The sequence below is a fragment of the Oryctolagus cuniculus genome, chromosome 11 (genome assembly GCF_964237555.1).
Source record: "Oryctolagus cuniculus chromosome 11, mOryCun1.1, whole genome shotgun sequence".
Lineage (NCBI taxonomy): Eukaryota > Metazoa > Chordata > Mammalia > Lagomorpha > Leporidae > Oryctolagus > Oryctolagus cuniculus.
Window position 1 is genome coordinate 84,331,319 of NC_091442.1, and position 18,111 is coordinate 84,349,429.

Genomic DNA, 18,111 nt, shown 5'->3' on the forward strand with positions numbered 1-18,111 from the left:
CAGAACACAAAGCCAAAACACAGAGGATTAAGATTTCATGAAGACAGGAATATTCAGAACTCAGAACCACCGCTGCGTAGCTGGATACAGTTGTTGGAAATTATGGACCTTCTTTTGGAGGAAAATTTTTAAAAATCTGTTTAGTTGTGGGTGCAAACTGATGAAATCTTTACTTAATATATACTAAATCGATCTTCTGTATATAGAGATAATTGAAAATGAATCTTGATGTGAATGGAATGGGAGAGGGAGCAGGAGATGGGAGGGGTGCGAGTCGGAGGGAAGTTGGTGAGGGGAAGCCATTGTAATCCATAAACTGTACTTTGGAAATTTATATTTACTAAATAAAAGTTAAAAAAATATCTGTTTAGTTGTATTGTTGGGTTAATTCATATCAGTATTACTGCTGTTTAACAAATAAAAATGAAATAACAGAAACTGGGTTGTAGTAGAGATTTGTCATTGGTGAGTGTTTAAAAGCTTCTGAGCATACCCTCCACACTTCATGTCTTTCCCACATTTTGAATCCCACCTTCCCAGGATAGGATCCCAGAGATATTTCTTGGCCATGCCTACCACTAGGTGGCAGACATGTGACTTATGTGTCAGTCAACAGAGTCAATCCTTGGGACCCAGTCTTAGCCAGGTCAGAAGAAAGTTCTAGGCGGGGGAATAAGTTTTGCAGACAGGAGTAATGGCAGAGGCTGCATGTTTCTAGGACTTGGGTTTAAGAAAAACTCACAAGGGTAAGAAACATCAAAGGGTCCTAGAAACTGTCCCTAGAAGCTCAGTTCAGAAATTTCTTGAAAAACTTAATGTATTCTTGATGAAAACAACTAAGCTCTACTATTTTTGTACAGTCATGAACTCTCATCCACACTAAGTAGCCACTTGGGATTCCCACATCCCATAGTGGAGTGCCAGTTCAAGTCTCAGCTATTTTGCTTTCAATCCATGTTCCCGGTAATGTATCCTGAGAAAACAGCAGATGATGGACCAAGTACTTGGGTCCCTGCTATCCATGTGGGAGACGTGAATAGAATTCCAGGCTCCTGGCTTTAGCCTGGCCCATTTCAGCTGCTGAGGATATTTGGGGAGTGTACCAGCAGGTGAAAAAATTCTTTCATTCTCTCTCTCTCACTCCCACTCTCTTTGTCACTTTTCCTTTAATAAAAACATCTTCCAAAAATGAAATATAATAAGCTAGATGCCTTCCTTGTCAGCCTACCTAATTGCCTTTATCCTTAAATACTGCTTGAAATTCTATGTTTCCTATGTAAATGTTTTATTATCACATTGAAATAGCTGTTCATTTTATTCACTTTTTAGATTTTTATTTATTTATTTGACAGGTGGAATTACAGACAGTGAGAGAGAAAGAGAAAGAGAGAGACAGCGAGAAAGGTCTTCCTTCCGTTGGTTCACTCCCCAAATGGCCGCCACGGCTGGTGCTGTGCCAATCCAAAGCCTGGAGCCAGGTGCTTCTCCTGGTCTCCCATGCGGGTGCAGGGCCCAAGGACTTGGGCCATCCTCCACTGCCCTCCCAGGCCACAGCAGAGAGCTGGACTGGAAGAAGAGCAACCGGGACTATAACCCTGCGCCCATATGGGATGCTGGTGCTGCAGGCGGAGGATTAGCCTAGTGAGCCACGGCGTCAGCCCCCTTATTCACTCTTGTATTGCATTATCATATCCTGTCATATCACTTGTACAAATAAGCATAAATGTACACACATATAATATCTTTATTTGTTTTCAATTATATAGTTATCTTTGTCTGAAATGGAGTGTATTTTCTACTCACTGAAGAAATATATTTGAGAAATATTTTCAATTTGTATAGAAAGAGGTTTGTCAGGAAGGGGAATTTTAGATTTTTATAAGTTTTGTCTTCATTGAATTATACCACATACATATTAATATGCCTCTCTTTCCTCACTTTCTGATCTTTTTCATGAGACACATGTTGTGTGATATTAATATACCCATCCTAGGTTTTAAGAAAAATAGCATGTATGTATATATACATCACATTTATATATAAAGTGAATATGATATAATGAGAAAATTCCTAAAGGCATTTGTGCTCATTGAATTCTTTTTTATACTTTTATGTATTATTTGAAGTACTTTAAAGTGAAGATACAAAATGTAAATTAAACAAAAATGAATGAGAAGCTTTTTCTTTATTAATGGCAGGAATCTAATTTTATTTGAACATCTCAGGATAATTTCTTTGGTTCAAAATACAAGTTAAGGGCATGGTAAGGAATATTTCAAATGTGATTAAGTCCTTTATTACCTATTATGTTACAGATTAATTATTAATAAATACCATGTATGATTGGCCCTCAAAACCATAACTTCTTTTTCAATGTCACACAATACTTAACATTCTAAAACATAAATAACAACATCAACCATCTTTTTGAGATACTCAGCCATAGATACAGTCGAAACAGTTGCAATAGACAGGAAGTATATAAGATGCTAACTACACTAAGATTTCCAGTTTTCCTTTACCTTTCCATTAATTCAGATAATTTTGCTAAAGCATGACAGGTTTTCCTGATCCATCTGAGGATGCTGACATAATGTCAAGAATGTCAGTTTCTATGAATTTAATTTGACTAAATATCATTATAGAAGTTTTAGGAACAACAAATTTTGTGTCAAAATTTTAATGCATTTTACAGCATGAAAATATTAAACAATGAAGCTTTCTTGATGTTTGTACAAATATTTAATGTCATTTTTGAAAATTCGATCGTTGGATGATGAGTCATACTAGGATGATTTTATTTGGCTATTTTCAGTTTCGTTACTTGAGCTAGCTAGATTTAAGAGCAGCTCTAGTGATTAATGTATTTCCTTCATCACTCATATTTTTGGGCTGGGGGGCCAAGTGTGTCTGCAGTGACAGTGATAAATACATGGCCATAATCTTCATCTCTGAAAACAGAATAAATTCCTAGCATAATACTTTCTATACAATTGATCCAAAATAAATTAACATTGACTTACAGAAATTTGAACAAATTTTGATCTTTACTAACATTATACTCTTGTATCACATGTGATTTCAGGGTGACATACAAATATGGTTTCTTAACTACATGCCCTGTGGTTAAGCTAAGAAGCAGGCTCTTGGTGTGTCACTTATAAGCAACACAGCTTGTGGCAAGTTACTTCCTATCTTGGTTTCCTCCCATGAATTAAATGGGAATAATGAAATAGCCAGGAAGATGAAGGGAGTTAAACATGGAAAGCACTTGAAAATCATTTAACACCATGTATGTTATATACAATATTATTATTAATTACTACTCTATTTTAGGTAACTCTCATTCAACTCCCTCTGATATATCTAATTTCCATCTTTGAAGAAGGTACAATTCATTTAAACATCATATTATAGAAGGGATCTTTCTGATCTACTATTGTTGATGATACTCAAAATTAACACAAATGCCCCATTCACTAATGAGTTTTTTTGTGGACTGTCCTTCTGTGTTACTTATCACAATCCATTAACTCACTCTGGGAAGTGTTACAAGTTTATCAGAACTTTAGCAATTGGAATACTCAATTATCCTTTAAAATTGTTCATAATATAATATCAATAAGATTTTCTTTAGATGTAAGAAGTAAATCTTAGCTTCTTGTTTCTTTTCCATAACCAGTAAGTAGGTATTTATAGGAAAAAGAAAAACACAACATGTAGAAAGAGAAACAATTTTATCAATCTATTAAAATTTTACTTTTAGCAGTATTTTGTAATGCCTTTTAGGAGAAAATTGAGTATATATATCTGATTTTGTGGGATTGGAGGAGAGTGAGTGGTAGTTATATAACTTTTTAAAAGTTGTTATATAACCAATACCTTGCACAAAGGAAGTTTAATAAATGTGTTTACTCTGAAATAATCAACCATATAATTTCTTTGCAACACTGAATGAAGGTAAAAAAATAGTTTTCAGATTTATTCATGTTTTCAAGGTAATTGTTATTCATGTTTATACTCAATGGTTTTAATTTCTGTAATCCTAAAGGAACTTTAAATTTTTCTCCTGAATACTTGGACTACTGCATAGGTGTTTCAAGTGAAGTGGGCCTTGCTTCCAATAGTACCAAGGGCTCCTTTGCAGGTGCAGAAGCCACAGGTACTTCTGGGCTTCATGGGGTTTAATATGATGAAAATTACGTAGATGTTATTGCCAAGTCTCCCAGTTCTTTGAAATTAGTCACAATTAAGGAGGAATGACAGTTCATCTGCAGCCATCTGACTGTTGGATCAAGTTTCTTGTAAGCTGTACTAAATCTCTGAGTTCCTTCCTGTAACTTACATAATCCTGTCAATGGCCTCATGGCTACCACAGGCTTTAGATCTAGACAGTCACCTCCTATCTTCTCTGCTATTTACTGATTGTGTGACTTCTGTTGAGTTATCTCATCTTTTCTGAGCCCATGTGCTTTATCTATGAAATGGAGATAATTTTAACTTTTCTTTCATAGGTATATTGGAGTAACACAGGGCTATAAAAAGAACAGCTATATAAAGGGAGAAATAGACAGATAAAAGAATGTGAAGGTTACTTGTTAATTTATATAAAGGTTTGTATTTTCCATTCTCAGCTTCCTGTTCTCACTTATATTTAACTGTACTGTGTTACGTGAGGGAATAAAGTGCAAAGCCTTAAAATATAAAACAGTGGTATGGGGCCAGCACTGTGACACAGTGGATTTAGTTGCCCCTTGTGACACTGGCAGACCATATTGGGGTGCCAGTTCTTGTCACAGCTGTTACACTTCCAATTCAGCTACCTGCTAATGAGCCTGGGAAGGCAGTAGAAGATGGCTCAAGTGCTGGGGTCCCTGCAGCCACATGAGAGACCCGGATGGAGTTCCAGGCTCCAAGCTTGACTTTGGCCTGGCCTATACTCTGGCATTGCAGACATTTGGGAAGTGAACCAGCAGATGGAAGATCTCTTTCTCTGTCTCTCCTTCTCTGGTTACTCTACCTGAATAAAATAAGTCTTAAAAAAATAGTGGGATAGGTCAGAAAAAATTTCATGGAAGAAATAAGCTTCAAGTTTGCCTGGAAATACAGCACTAATTTTAAATCAAGAGTGACAAAAATTTACATAGACAGAAAGAAACTTCATCTAAGACCTGATATGCTCTAAACTGCCCTTGTTATGTCTTATTAGAGGCAGTCCATGTGACTGGTTCATCAAAGTCTCAATGTAAACCAATCTATTGTCTATATATGCATGAACTCTTTACCATAAACTAAGACCCTGATGAGTAAGAGCAGAAATTGAATTTGACCATAAAACCATTATGCATGAAATTCTACCTCTGATTAGAGGCATAGGCTCACATTTTGTGGAGCTATATCTTTATATAACTTCTAAGACCAAGCATAAAATGAATAGGACCTTGTATAGCTTATTTCCTCAGCACTAATATATTAAGGCTATAACATTAAAATACTTTTCATCTACTCTATATTTAAGTTGAATGTTTCTTCATATAAAACATTTCCTCTTATTTCCTCTTAGGCGATAATCTGCACTCATTTATGGGCAATCTGTCAATTTATACATTTGTGAAATTTAGTGATTTTTTCTTCTAAACTAGAAAATACTGTATCTTTGTCCAAATTCTGAGTTTTAATGTTGGATGGCGTATTATGAAACTGATAAGATAGGTGGGTTTCTAAAAGTACAATGTAGCAAATTGCATGAATTTCATAAAATTAGACTATCAAAACTGGGATTTGCCTTGAAGATCTGAAATATAAAAGATATGCTGTGTTAAACAGATGGAAATATTTTAGTGCTTTCCCTTTTTATTACTTTTCCTATTTTATAAATGAATATTTTGCAGGGGTGAGGTGAGGACCAAATGCAGACAGCTCTGTCACAGCATCCCATTCTTAGAACTTTTTCTTCTCTCCCACATCTCTCATCCCTTGCCCATTTCCAGCCTCTGAGGTCTTGCACTCCCCTAGATAAAATCTTTTGAAAGTCTGCAGCCCATTACTGAAATACAACCTTTCTTTGTGAAGTCAAATAAAGCAAAGAAATCAGAAAGTATAAGAACATTTTCTGAGGCAACATAGTGATTTAGTAGCCGACGCTATAATTTAGGTTTCTGATCTTGTTTTGGATTTTGTACTGTATCCTCCTTTAAGAACAGACTATGAGTTTGTGCCTGCTTAAAGTATTCCCCAAGTTTGTAAATTCTTATATTTTCTTTCTGTGCATAGATGGCATGTAAAGTGCTGAATTACACAGGGAATTAAATGCAAGAAGAGCCAATTTGTACTTACTCTTGTGTTGTTTCTTTCAGCTTTAAGTTCAGAAATTTCTTCTTCTTTTTCAAGAAGTTGTTCCCGGCAGGCATTCAATTCTTTCGTCAGTGCAGCAAATTCCTGCAAGAGGAGGGAAAATATTTGAAGACATGTTGAAGACAGAAACAATTAATTTAAGTAGGAAGAACAAAATTTAAAAGTTGTACTTTTGAATGAAAAGAACAGAGAAAAATGAACTTGCTTGTCAGAAAATTTATATTGCTATTACCAAAGTATCTTGATTTCTTTGTATAAAAAGAATGTTGATCCGTGGTATTATCATATGCATTTTATTATAATAGGCTTTTAAAATATTTTTGAAATGCATAAGATACATCACACTGAGTTTAACATTAGTATGATAACTTATTGCTGATTAGTTCGGAAAGTTTTGTGAACAGATTACAAATATCACACTTTATTTTCTGCTCAGCAATGTTCACACAGATGATAGTAAATCATCAAACTAGCAATAAAAATCCTACTGAATGTACACTTGGAAATTAAGAAATCTATTTGTGGGGCCAGCACCGTGGCTCACTTGTTTAATCCTCCGCCTGCAGCGCCAGCATCCCACATGGGCGCTGGTTCTAGTCCCAGTTCCTCTTCTTCTAGTCCAGCTCTCTGCTGTGGCCTGGGAGGGCAGTGGAGGATGGCCCAAGTCCTTGGGCCCCTGCACCCATGTGGGAGACCAGAAAGAAGCACCTGGCTCCTGGCTTTGGATTGTCATAGCGCTGGCTGTGGTGGACATTTGGGGAGTGAACCAACGGAAGGAAGACCTTTCTCTCTGTCTCTCTCTCTTTCTCTCTCACTGTCTATAACTCTACTTGTCAAAATAAAATTAAAAAAAGAAATCTATTTAACAAAATGAAGAAAAGGAAATCTACCCAAATTTTAAAATTAATAAGTATGTCTAAGCTTGAATAACATTATTTAAAGCTTTCTTAGTAATTTGTATATATTTCAGTCTTCTGAAAGGTGAGTTCCATGTGGACAGGGGCTCTGACTTGTTCACTGTTGTATGAGCCATGTCTACAGGGCAGTGGGTGCTACATTAATGTTTATTTCCCATAAATGAAATGAATCATACTGTTGCCAAAAAGTTAGTTTTAGAGTAACCCCACCTTTATATGGTGAATGACAGCTTGAAGAACTTGTCAAGAGCTTCCTTTCTCAAAATGGAATCATAGGATACAGGTATGTTTATGCCCAGAAACAACTGCTTAATAAAAAGGCCAAGAAATCTAATTAAGCTATATGGCTTCTGGAATATATAAATATATATTTACAATTTTACAAAGTGGTAAATAGACGTATATTTTGATTAAAACCTTTAGAGGCATTCTTAGTAATAAAATTGATGCTTATCCATATGTAAGTACTTGGGAAAACTTGGCTCCAGGCTGAGAGGCACTCTAAGATCAAAAAGGAAAAACAAAATGCGGAAGACAGGTTTAGTTAACTGATCCCTCCACAAAGACAAATTTAGCAAAATGTTCATGCATATGATGATTATGCAAAACTAGAGAAAGTTTGGAGGTTTATATTTTTGTTTACTTCAAACTACTTATTTTGCTGAGTTTCTCTGAATGGTTTCAACCCAAGTGAGTACTTCAAAGACCTCGGAGTAGACTCTAGGGCTTGCAATCTAGATGAAAGATTTCATTGTTGCATTTTGGCTGACATTACAGATAAATGTTTTTTTCCTCTGATTTTCGCATGTTTAAATGTCACTGGTATTCACTAAGTATATTATTGGAATGGAAATAAGTAACAAGTAGAAAATAATAAACCCTTATCAAAAAAAAAGAAATTTTGTTCATATACAAAATAGTTTTGACAGAAAAAAAACCTGCCATAACTATGAATGGTCTTCAAGTACTTTATGGAAAATGAATATTACAAAAAAGCTATGTATATATTTCAAAAATTTTGGGCTCTAAAATAATTTCTCAGTTACTCTTTGAAATACTCTCATATTTTAGATTGTATGTTAACATGTAAGTATTTAAAATATCCTATACACAAACATATATATAAACTATATATATGTATATATTATACTGACAACAAAACTATAGATCTGATTTGTATTTTTTTTAAGATTTTTTTATTTATTAGAAAGGCAGAGTGTTTGTGTGTGAGAGAGAGAAAGAGAGAGAGAATCATCTTCTGGTTCATTCTCCAAATGGCCTCAATATCCAGGGTTAGTCTAGGACAAAGCCAGGAGACAGGATCTCTACTGGGTATCCCACATATCGGGCAGAGACATAAATACTTGAGTTATCTTATGTTGCTTGTCCAGGCACGTTAGTAGGCAGGTGGATGAGAAGTGGAGCAGCTGGGACGTGAACCAGCACTCCCATATGGGATGCTGGATCATGATGGGAGGCTTAACCTGCTGTACTACCACTCTGGCCCCCAAATCTGTATGTTTAACATATGCCCCAAAGCATGTATCTGTCTGTAACTTTCACAAGATTTAGCTTTTTATTCATAGAAAGAAAGTATTTCAGAATTTTAATATTAAATATGTTCAGGTAGTTTCATATTTGAATGATTCCTGTGGTTTTTTTTGGTGCCTTTCTATATGTTGCTTTTGTCAAAATTCTCTGGAATGAGGAAATAGTCTTTTGTGCTTAGAGAATTAGAGACAATATAAATCTCTAACTGCACGGAAACAATGATGTATTTGAAACAGGAGGACGGACAGTCAGGATGTTACTGATGACAGACATCTGCACATTTCTCTTATCATGGCATGGCCTCTGAGCAGGCTGTTTAGTGAGTCCATGTATGAAGATCAGTCTTACAGTTACTAACTTCCTACCAAATTTCAGGCACTCTTTTCACATTCATTATCTCAACTTCCTCCCTAAATACCTAGTAATGCAGTCTCATTTCCATCTTACGGCTGCAGAAATGGAATTACTAAGATGCAATTCTAAGTCCATAAAGCTCACAAGATATAGGGAGCAAGTAAGCTCTGAGCATAACCACCCATATTACAAGTCCACTGCTTTTCTCCCGTGTCATTTTTGAACCAGGTTGTTCATCTGGTTTATATGAAGAATAAAAAAGAAAGGAAGGAGAATGAGTGAGGAAGGAGGGAGAGAGGAAAGGAGGGAAGTATCATGTTCTCATATTTTATCTATGAAATATATGAATTCTGTTTCTTTGCATAAAAATAAATGGAGATAAAAGAAAAGTTTGTAGAAAATGGGATAAAAAGTTAAGCTTATTTTAGTGTAAAGCATTTCTGAAATGCAGGCACGGATTTTTTTTTTTTAGGATTTATTTTTAAAGATTTATTTATTTATTTATTTGACTGGCTGAGTGACAGAGACAAAGAGGGAGAGACAGAGACCAAAAGATCTTCCAACCACTGGTTCACTCCCCAAATGGCCACCAAGGCTAGGGCTGGGGAAAAGCAATGCCAGGAGCCCAGTACTCTTTTCCAAGTCTCACATGTAGACGTCAGGGACCCAGGTATTTGGGGCCTTTACTGCCGCTTTCCCAGGTGTGTTAGCAGAGAGCTGGATGGAAAGCAGAGCAGCCAGGACTTGAACCTCTTCTGATACAGGAGGCTGGGATTGCAGGAGGCAGCATCAAAACACCAACAACCCCCTCCCCCACATTTTTTTTCCTATAATATGTACTTTCCATGAACTTTTTGAAGATCCTGATATGACTCAGATTTAGAATGCCCTTGACAGTCTCTGTTTCCTTATTTACATTAAATATTACTGGGGCTGGTGCTGTGGCAGAGCAGGTAAAGCAGCCACCTGCAGTGCCAGCATCCCACATGGGCACTGGTTCTAGTCCTGGCTGTTCCACTTCCAACCCAACTTTCTGCTATGGCCTGGGAAAGCAGTAGGAGATGGCCCAAGTGCTTTCACTCTTGTACTCATGTGAGAAACCTGGAAGAAGCTCCTGGCTCCTGCCTTTGGATCAGCACAGCTCCGGCCATTGTGAAGATGTAGGAAGTAAACCAGAGGATGGAAGACCTTTCTCTCTCTCTCTCTGCCTCTGCCTCTCTCTAACTCTGTCTTTCAAATAAATATGGAAATCTTTGAAAAAATAATCATTACTATAATTATCTTAAACAATCTCTTGTAATTAGTCCCAAGGGAACTAATACTAGGAGGTTGCAGGTAGGATATTACTTCCACAAAGGACAACATGTACTGGACAAGAGGTTGTACATATGTGGGACTGCAATAGATGCTAATATATCGTATGGAGTAAACCATCCAAACTTTTACACTTGTCCTCTGACATTTCTCTATTCTCTAAATACTGTTCCATGCTCACTGTCAACATGAACTGAGTCTTCCATCATCTTATAAACTAGCAATAACATCAAATACAGCTCACATTGAATGGGTCCTTATGATATGCCAGATCCTTTACTGAGCAATCTATATAGATGCTCTCATTAATTTTAGTAATACCCTGCCATGATCTACTGAAGTGATGCCATTTGCCCAAAGTTTTACACTTGGTGTTGGAACTTGGCTTTGAATCCAGAACATTTATTTCATTCTGGGCAATTACTGCAGCATTTCCCCCTCTCTGGCCAGAGGTTTCCTTCCAGTTTTTTTTTTTTTTTTAGTTTTTATAAAAATCATATTTTCTCAAGCTTGCAAAATTTTCAGAACTTCTTACTACCAAACCCATCAAATTGGCCAACTCGCGGCTCACTAGGCTAATCCTCCGCCTGTGGTGCCAGCACACAGGGTTCTAGTCCTAGTAGGGTGCCGGATTCTGTCTCGGTTGCCCCTCTTCCAGTCTAGCTCTGTGTTGTGGGCCGGGAAGGCAGTGGAGGATGGCCCAAGTCCTTGGGCCCTGCACCCGCATGGGAGACCAGGAGAAGCACCTGGCTCCTGGCTTTGGATCAGCGCGATGCGCTGGCCTCGGCGGCCATTGGAGGGTGAACCAACGGCAAAAAGAAGACCTTTCTCTCTCACTGTCCACTCTGCCTGTCAAAAAAAAAAAAAAAAAAAAAGAGAGAGAGAGAGAAAAAAGAAAAAAAAAACATCAAATTTAAGTAAACTTTTCAAAAGTTCGGACCTTCGGACCATCCAAACCATGGCCCTTTCACAATTAATTAGTTTTACTAGTCACAGAACCATGGTAGCAACCATTTTGGACAGGTGGCACTTCGTTTTGCTGTGTTTCTAGTTATGCATTTTGTATGAATTATTTAGCTTTTCCTTACTTTTTAGGTGAGGATATTAAAATGTAGCAGTAATGAATAACTTGCTCAAGGTTCCACAGCTAACAATTATGCACTCTGATTTAAAAACTGCAATTTCTGCAACTGAAAAAGGAATATCTTTCATCAAATTTATCAACCGTCCCAATTTATAACTACCCACCCACCCAGCTATCACCTATCACTGGGCAGCTATCACCTATCAGACCCTGTACTAAATGCTAAATGTATATATAATTTGGGCATAGATGTTGCATTCAACAACATAAAATTTTCAGAATTCAAATTTTAGGTCTATCAGAGATTTTTATCACTAATGAATACCTCAGAAGCCAACAACAAAGTGCCACACACAGAATACTGCTAGTTTACTCAGCTATAAAACAGAATGAAATCCGGTCCTTCACAGCAAGGTGGATTCAACTGGAAGCCATTATACTTAGTGAAAATAAGCCAGTCTCTAAAAGACAAGTCGCATATGTTTTCCCTGATCTGCTGTAACTAACAGAGTACAAAAGAATATAATGTATATTAATGAAATTGACATTTTGAGAATTTATTTACTGCCCTTTTCTCTACTGTCATGGAACAGTGGGGTTGTTTGTTTGTTTGTTTTACTTTTGTTGAATTCTTTACTTAATGGAAGGTTAATCTTATGATCATAAAATAAATTGAAAGCATGTCATTGTAAAAATTAAAAGAAAGGATAAGAAAGGAAGGAAGAGGGAGGATGGGGCAAAAATGGGAAGGAGGGTAGGAAAGGAATTATCACTATGTTCCTAAATCTGTATATATGGAATACATAAAATTGGTTCACCTTATATGAATAAAAATCGTTAATAAATAAATAAAAGAATAGTGCTAGTTTATCCTCCTGGGGATACTGCTGATTTAGCTGTGACCCTGCCCCTGGAGCCTACTGCTGAGAAAATCTATTTTCTGCATCTACTCCCACAGATTTCTCTTTCCTTATTCTATTTCCACCTATATGCCTTCTCATTTCTCTTTTTTCTGTATATTTCAAATATTGTCCTTTCTGCCTAACTAATTCACTTTTATAAATCATCAACTTGCCTTTTTAATGCTCTGATACGTCACTGCATTATTTTATAATACATGAATTATGTGTCTACCTTCCCCCAAACAGTATGAACCTCATTTATTTTTATATCCTCTAGCCTTATAAGGCATAATTCTTGAAAAAATTAGCACTCAACAAATCCTTGTTGTAGTAATAAATGAATTGTGTCCTTTCTTTAAGTTTTTGACATTAACATCAAAATAAGTTTAAATGATATTATTAGATTTCTGTTTCTGAGTAATTATGCTTTATATAACAAATATGATACCTACTTTATACTAAATCGGTCTCTCCTATCTGAAATATACAATACTATATTCTGTAAACAATGGCATCATTTTATGCCATGTTTTATTGTATGTCTAAAGTGATATAGTGATTATGTAAAAAATATTAAATTCAAAAAAAGTATTCAGAGTAGGTGCCAAAAGGGAGTGGTGTGCTCTCCCCCACCTTTTTCCCTTCCACCAACCACTTTTCTGGCAACAAGGCTGGAGATCAAAATTGAATATTTTGTTTTAAAGATTTATTTACCTACTTGAAAGTCAGAGTTACACAGAGAGAGAAGGAAGGGCAGGGAGAGAAAGAGAGAGAGAGAGAGAGAGGTCTTCCATTTACTGGTTCACTCCCCAACAGGCCACAATGGCCAGAGCTGTGCCAATCTGAAGCCAGGAGCTTCCTCTGGGTGCAGGGGACCAAGGACTTGGGGCATCCTCTACTGCTCTCCCAGGCCATAGCAGAGAGCTCAAAGAACTGAAGGAGAATGCAGACATTGAATGAAGCTAGGAAAACAACATGGGATATGAATGAGACATTTAGCAAAGAGATAGAGGTCTTGACAAATAACCAAATGAACAGAAATATTGGAAGTGAAGAACTCAACAAGTCAAATGTACACTTGAAAGTCTCAATAACAGACTAGATAAAGCAGAAGAAAGTCTGCCTCGAAGATAGGCCATTTGAAATATCCCAGTCAGAAAAAAAGAAGGAAAGAATAATCAAGAATGAAGACAGCCTCTTTAAACACTATTAAAAAATCAATTATGGAAATCTTTAAGAGAGAAGAATGATGGTATAGAAAACCTGTTCACTGGTGCCACAGCTCAATGGGCTAATCCTCCGTCTGCGGTGCCGGCACACCGGGTTCTAGTCCCGGTCGGGGCGCCGGGTTCTGTCCCGATTGCCCCTCTTCCAGACCAGCTCTCTGCTGTGGCCCAGGAGTGCAGTGGAGGATGGCTCAAGTGCTTGGGCCCTGCACCCCATGGGAGACCAGGAAAAGCACCTGGTTCTTGGCTTCGGATCAGCGTGGTGCGCCGGCTGCAGCACGCTGGCCACGGCGGCCATTGGAGGGTGAACCAAGGGCAAGGGAAGACCTTTCTCTCTGTCTCTCTCTCTCTCTCACTGTCCACTCTGCCTGTCAAAAAAATTAAAAAAAAAAAAAAGGAAACCTGTTCAATGAAATAATAGCTGAAAACTTCCCCAATTTGGAGAAAGATAGAAATATCTAAGTACAGGAGTATCATAGAACCCCAAATAGACAAAGCAGAAAACATCTTCATTATGATAAATTATAGTCAAACTCTCAAAAGCACACAGAGAGAATTCTAAAATCTGTAACAGAAAAATGCTTAGTCATGTTTATGAAAAATCTCAGATGTTTTAATAGAAACTTAATGGATCAGGAGGGAATGAATTAACATATTGCAATTTCTAAATGAAAATAAATGCCAACCCAAAATAATTTACTCAGAAATCTTATCTCTCATAAATGAAGGAGAAATACAGACATTCCAAGACAAACAAAAACTGAAAGAATTCATCATCACCAGACCATTTATACAAAAAAGATTCTTAGGAGACTCAGATAGAAGTAAATGATCATGAAAATATGTGGAAGCATAAATCCCATTAGAAAAAGAGTAAAGAATAAAACTAAAAAGAAGAAATTTTAATAATGACCAGTCTAATCCATTACTTATTAGCAATATTTTTGAGTGTAAATGGACTAAACTAACCAACAAAAACATGTATACTGACTGAATGGATTAAAAAGACCCATGGTGCTTTTGAAAAACTCACTTCACCAATACAGCTACATACAAACTGAAAGTGAAAACACAGGAAGACTTTTCTGATCTTTGTTATTTTAACAAAGGGGTCTACAGTTTGCCTCCAAGCTAGAAAAGGCCAGCTATAATGCTGAAGTTCATTGTCCAGAAAGCATAACGCTGTGACATAAATAATTGTGCTGAATACAAAGATAACACAATGAATGATAGCATGTATACTGAAAGAAAGTGACTGAGGGGGATGTAAAAATGAAAATATTTTCTATTTTTTTAGTGCTTTGGACCTATTATTCTCAATGATTTGTGCATTCAATTTTATAATTTGTGGTTATTTATCACATTGGTTATATATATTCTTTTTTGAGAGGTGGAGAGAAAGTGATGGAGGGAGGGAGGAAAGGAGGAAGGGAGAGGGAGAAGAAAGGGAGAAGAGAAGGAGGGGAGAGAAGAGGGGAGGGGAGAGGAGAGGGGAGAGTAAGAGCAAGAGAGTGAAATCCTATATGTCAGTATACCCCCAAACGCATGTAATGACCAGGGTTGGGTCAGGGTCAAAATTGGAAGCTGGGAACCCAAAGGTCTACCACATGGGTGTCAAGGGCTGAATCACTTATGCCATCATCTGCTTCCTCTCATGATCTGCATTGGTAGGAAGCTGGAATTTGGAGCCTGACTTGGGAATCAAACTTACGATGTCTGATACGGGACACAGATCTCTTAGCTGGAGTCTTACCTTGACCTCAAATGTCATTCCTCAGATGATGCTGTTAGAAAAGTATTTACATAATATTTTCCGGCCCCATCTCCCCCAGATCCATAGCCAAATAGATTTGAGAAATGATATATATTTTACATTTTTACTCTTAGAAATTTCCTACAGATATCAGATTACAAGAGATTTTGAAAAAAGTTCATTTGGGGATAAGCTACCCAGATTTCTATCTATAGACAAATGGATAAATTTTATGTAGTAAATCACATTATGGGGTATTGTACAGGGGGCAGAATAAATAGGCTAGATATTTATATAGCAACACAGAAAAGTCTCAAAAATACAATTTTCAGTGAATGAGGTAAACAGATCATAACATACAACAAAGTATTATCAGATAATGAAGGCAGCTAGGGGCAAATGTTGGAAGAAACCTTCACTTGTATTTTCCCATGTCCAGATTAAAAAGAGTCTATGAGAAGAGCTGTGTTTGCTTTGAATCACTGAGCCAGGAGGAGTCGATTAGTTACCAGCTGAAAATGATATTCAACTACTTTTCAGACTAGTCATTTTGTCCCCCAGTTATAGTCTGCCAAATTCTTACTTTTCCCAACAAACAAAATAACTTACCACAGAATGTATTTCTTTTTCTTGGAATTTTAAAGAGTGGTCAGGATCTAGAACACACAGTGCCATAAAAGAACCTTAAGTTAGACCAAAGGGAGTGGTGCCCCGTTCTCAGCATACATTCCCTTGTATCTCTCACACTCCTGTGAATTCTCCCTCTGCCTAGGACACTGTTCTACACGGTATGAACATCACAATAAAAGAAGCAATTGAAGGCCTCTGCTCTTGGCATGTTTATATGCATTTATGTATTCACTGCTCAAATTAGTTTTGCTTTGGAGTGAATTTTTTCTGACCACATCAATCCTTCTCAGTACAATTTCAACTCATGATGTAGAGTAGTTTTTCCTTGGGGAAAAAAAAGGAAAATAATTTTTTCCTGTTACAATATTACAAAATTTGAAGGTACCATTTCTTAAATACCAAATATGTCATCTAATTTCTGTGCAGCCCCACTTTTAATTTCAAGTCTCGTAAATTGCATAAATTTGAAGTCCCTCTGTTTCAGAGAAGTTCCTACACTTTTCTTCTTTTCACCATTCATAGATCGTTTCCTCTTCTGCAGCATCATTTCTGGGCACTAATTACATACTAGGGATGTTGTTAGGAACTTCGTTTGTCACACCATTTATTCATCATGACGGAACTCTTACACAGGTGAGAAAACTAGATAAAAGAGACTGAGTAATGCTAGCAAGGGCCATTCTAGTATATGGCAATGCCAGTGTTGGTACCAACTTCCTCCAAGTGAGTCACGTCCCAGAGCAAAGGTAACCTACCTTTGTATTTATTTTTATTTTTATTTTTGACAGGCAGAGTTAGACAGTGAGAGAGAGAGAGAGAGAGAGAGAGAGAGAGAGAGAAAGGTCTTCCTTCCATTGGTTCACCCCCAAATGGCTGCTATGGCTGGCGCACTGCGCCATGCTGATCCGAAGCCAGGAGCCAGGTGTCTCCTGCTGGTCTCCCATGCGGGTGCAGGACCCAAGCACTTGGGCCGTCCTCCACTGCCTTCCCCGACCACAGCAGAGAGGTGGACTGGAAGAGGAGCAACCGGGACAGAATCCGGTGCTCTGATCAGGACTAGAACCTGGGGTGCTGGCGCCACAGGCGGAGGATTAGCCTAGTGAGGCGAGGCGTCAGCCCCTTTGTATCTTAACAATGATTTCACCCTTGTGTGCTGCTATTTGAGCTAAGATGAGCTTGAGTGATTGGCAATCCATGTGTCTGAACTAATATCTCAAATGATAGTCAATGGTTTGTTTCCAATCAGCTTAATGTAAAGCATTGTTTCTTATTCTATCTGCATGTCTTATTGCCATAGTGAAAAAATATGAAGGCTGGGCCTGGTGCTATGGCGCAGTGAGTGAAGCTGCTGCTTGCAGCGCTGGACTCCCACATGGGGGCTGGTTCAAGCCCCAGCTGCTCCACTTCTGATCCAGCTCCCTGCTAATGCACCTGGGGAAGCAGCAGAGGATGGCCCCAGTGTTTGGCCCCTGAACCCACAAGGGAAGCCCAGAAGAAACCCCTAGCTTCTGGCTCCTAGCTTCAGCCTGGCTCAGTCCCATCTATTGCGGCCACTTGGAGAGGGAACCAGTGGATGGAAAATCTGTCTCACTCACTCTCTGTCTCTCCCTCTTTCTTTGTCACACTGCCTTGCAAATAAAGAAAAAAAAAATCTTTAAAAAAATGGAGGTAAAGGATAGATTCACTCAGTTCTTGTGCCTACTTAACATTCAAGAAGGATATGCTGGGAGGGAGAAGACAGCCTGAATAGGTTCAGAAATCCCCCGTCCAGCCTTCTCTCCAACTCCTACCTCCTTCTACCTGGTAAATCACCATGGCCCACCGGGCTGCCCATCCTCGGACAGATGAAGAATATTCTACTTTCATGCATGCTCATCCTTAAGTTCATTTTTTATGCTTAATATTATATATAGAATGACTGAAAGAGAATGCTAAATTCCCTGGCACATTTCAGATGGGTTGCTTATTTAAGGAGGTTTGCTTGGGAAGAGGGTTGTATTACTTTTTTTTTTTTTTTCATTGACTA

General features: G+C 37.6%; 1 protein-coding gene across 18 annotated transcripts in view; it reads right to left on the bottom strand.

Annotated features, from left to right (window-relative positions):
* PPFIA2 (PTPRF interacting protein alpha 2) overlaps positions 1-18,111 on the bottom strand; it is a 540,970-nt gene that overhangs the window by 200,582 nt on the left and 322,277 nt on the right. For all 18 annotated transcript variants that reach the window (XM_070052665.1, XM_051846503.2, XM_051846506.2 and 15 more), the window contains one exon: positions 6,337-6,438. In XM_070052665.1, coding sequence (XP_069908766.1) covers positions 6,337-6,438 — 102 coding nt within the window. The remainder of the gene's footprint in view (positions 1-6,336; positions 6,439-18,111) is intronic.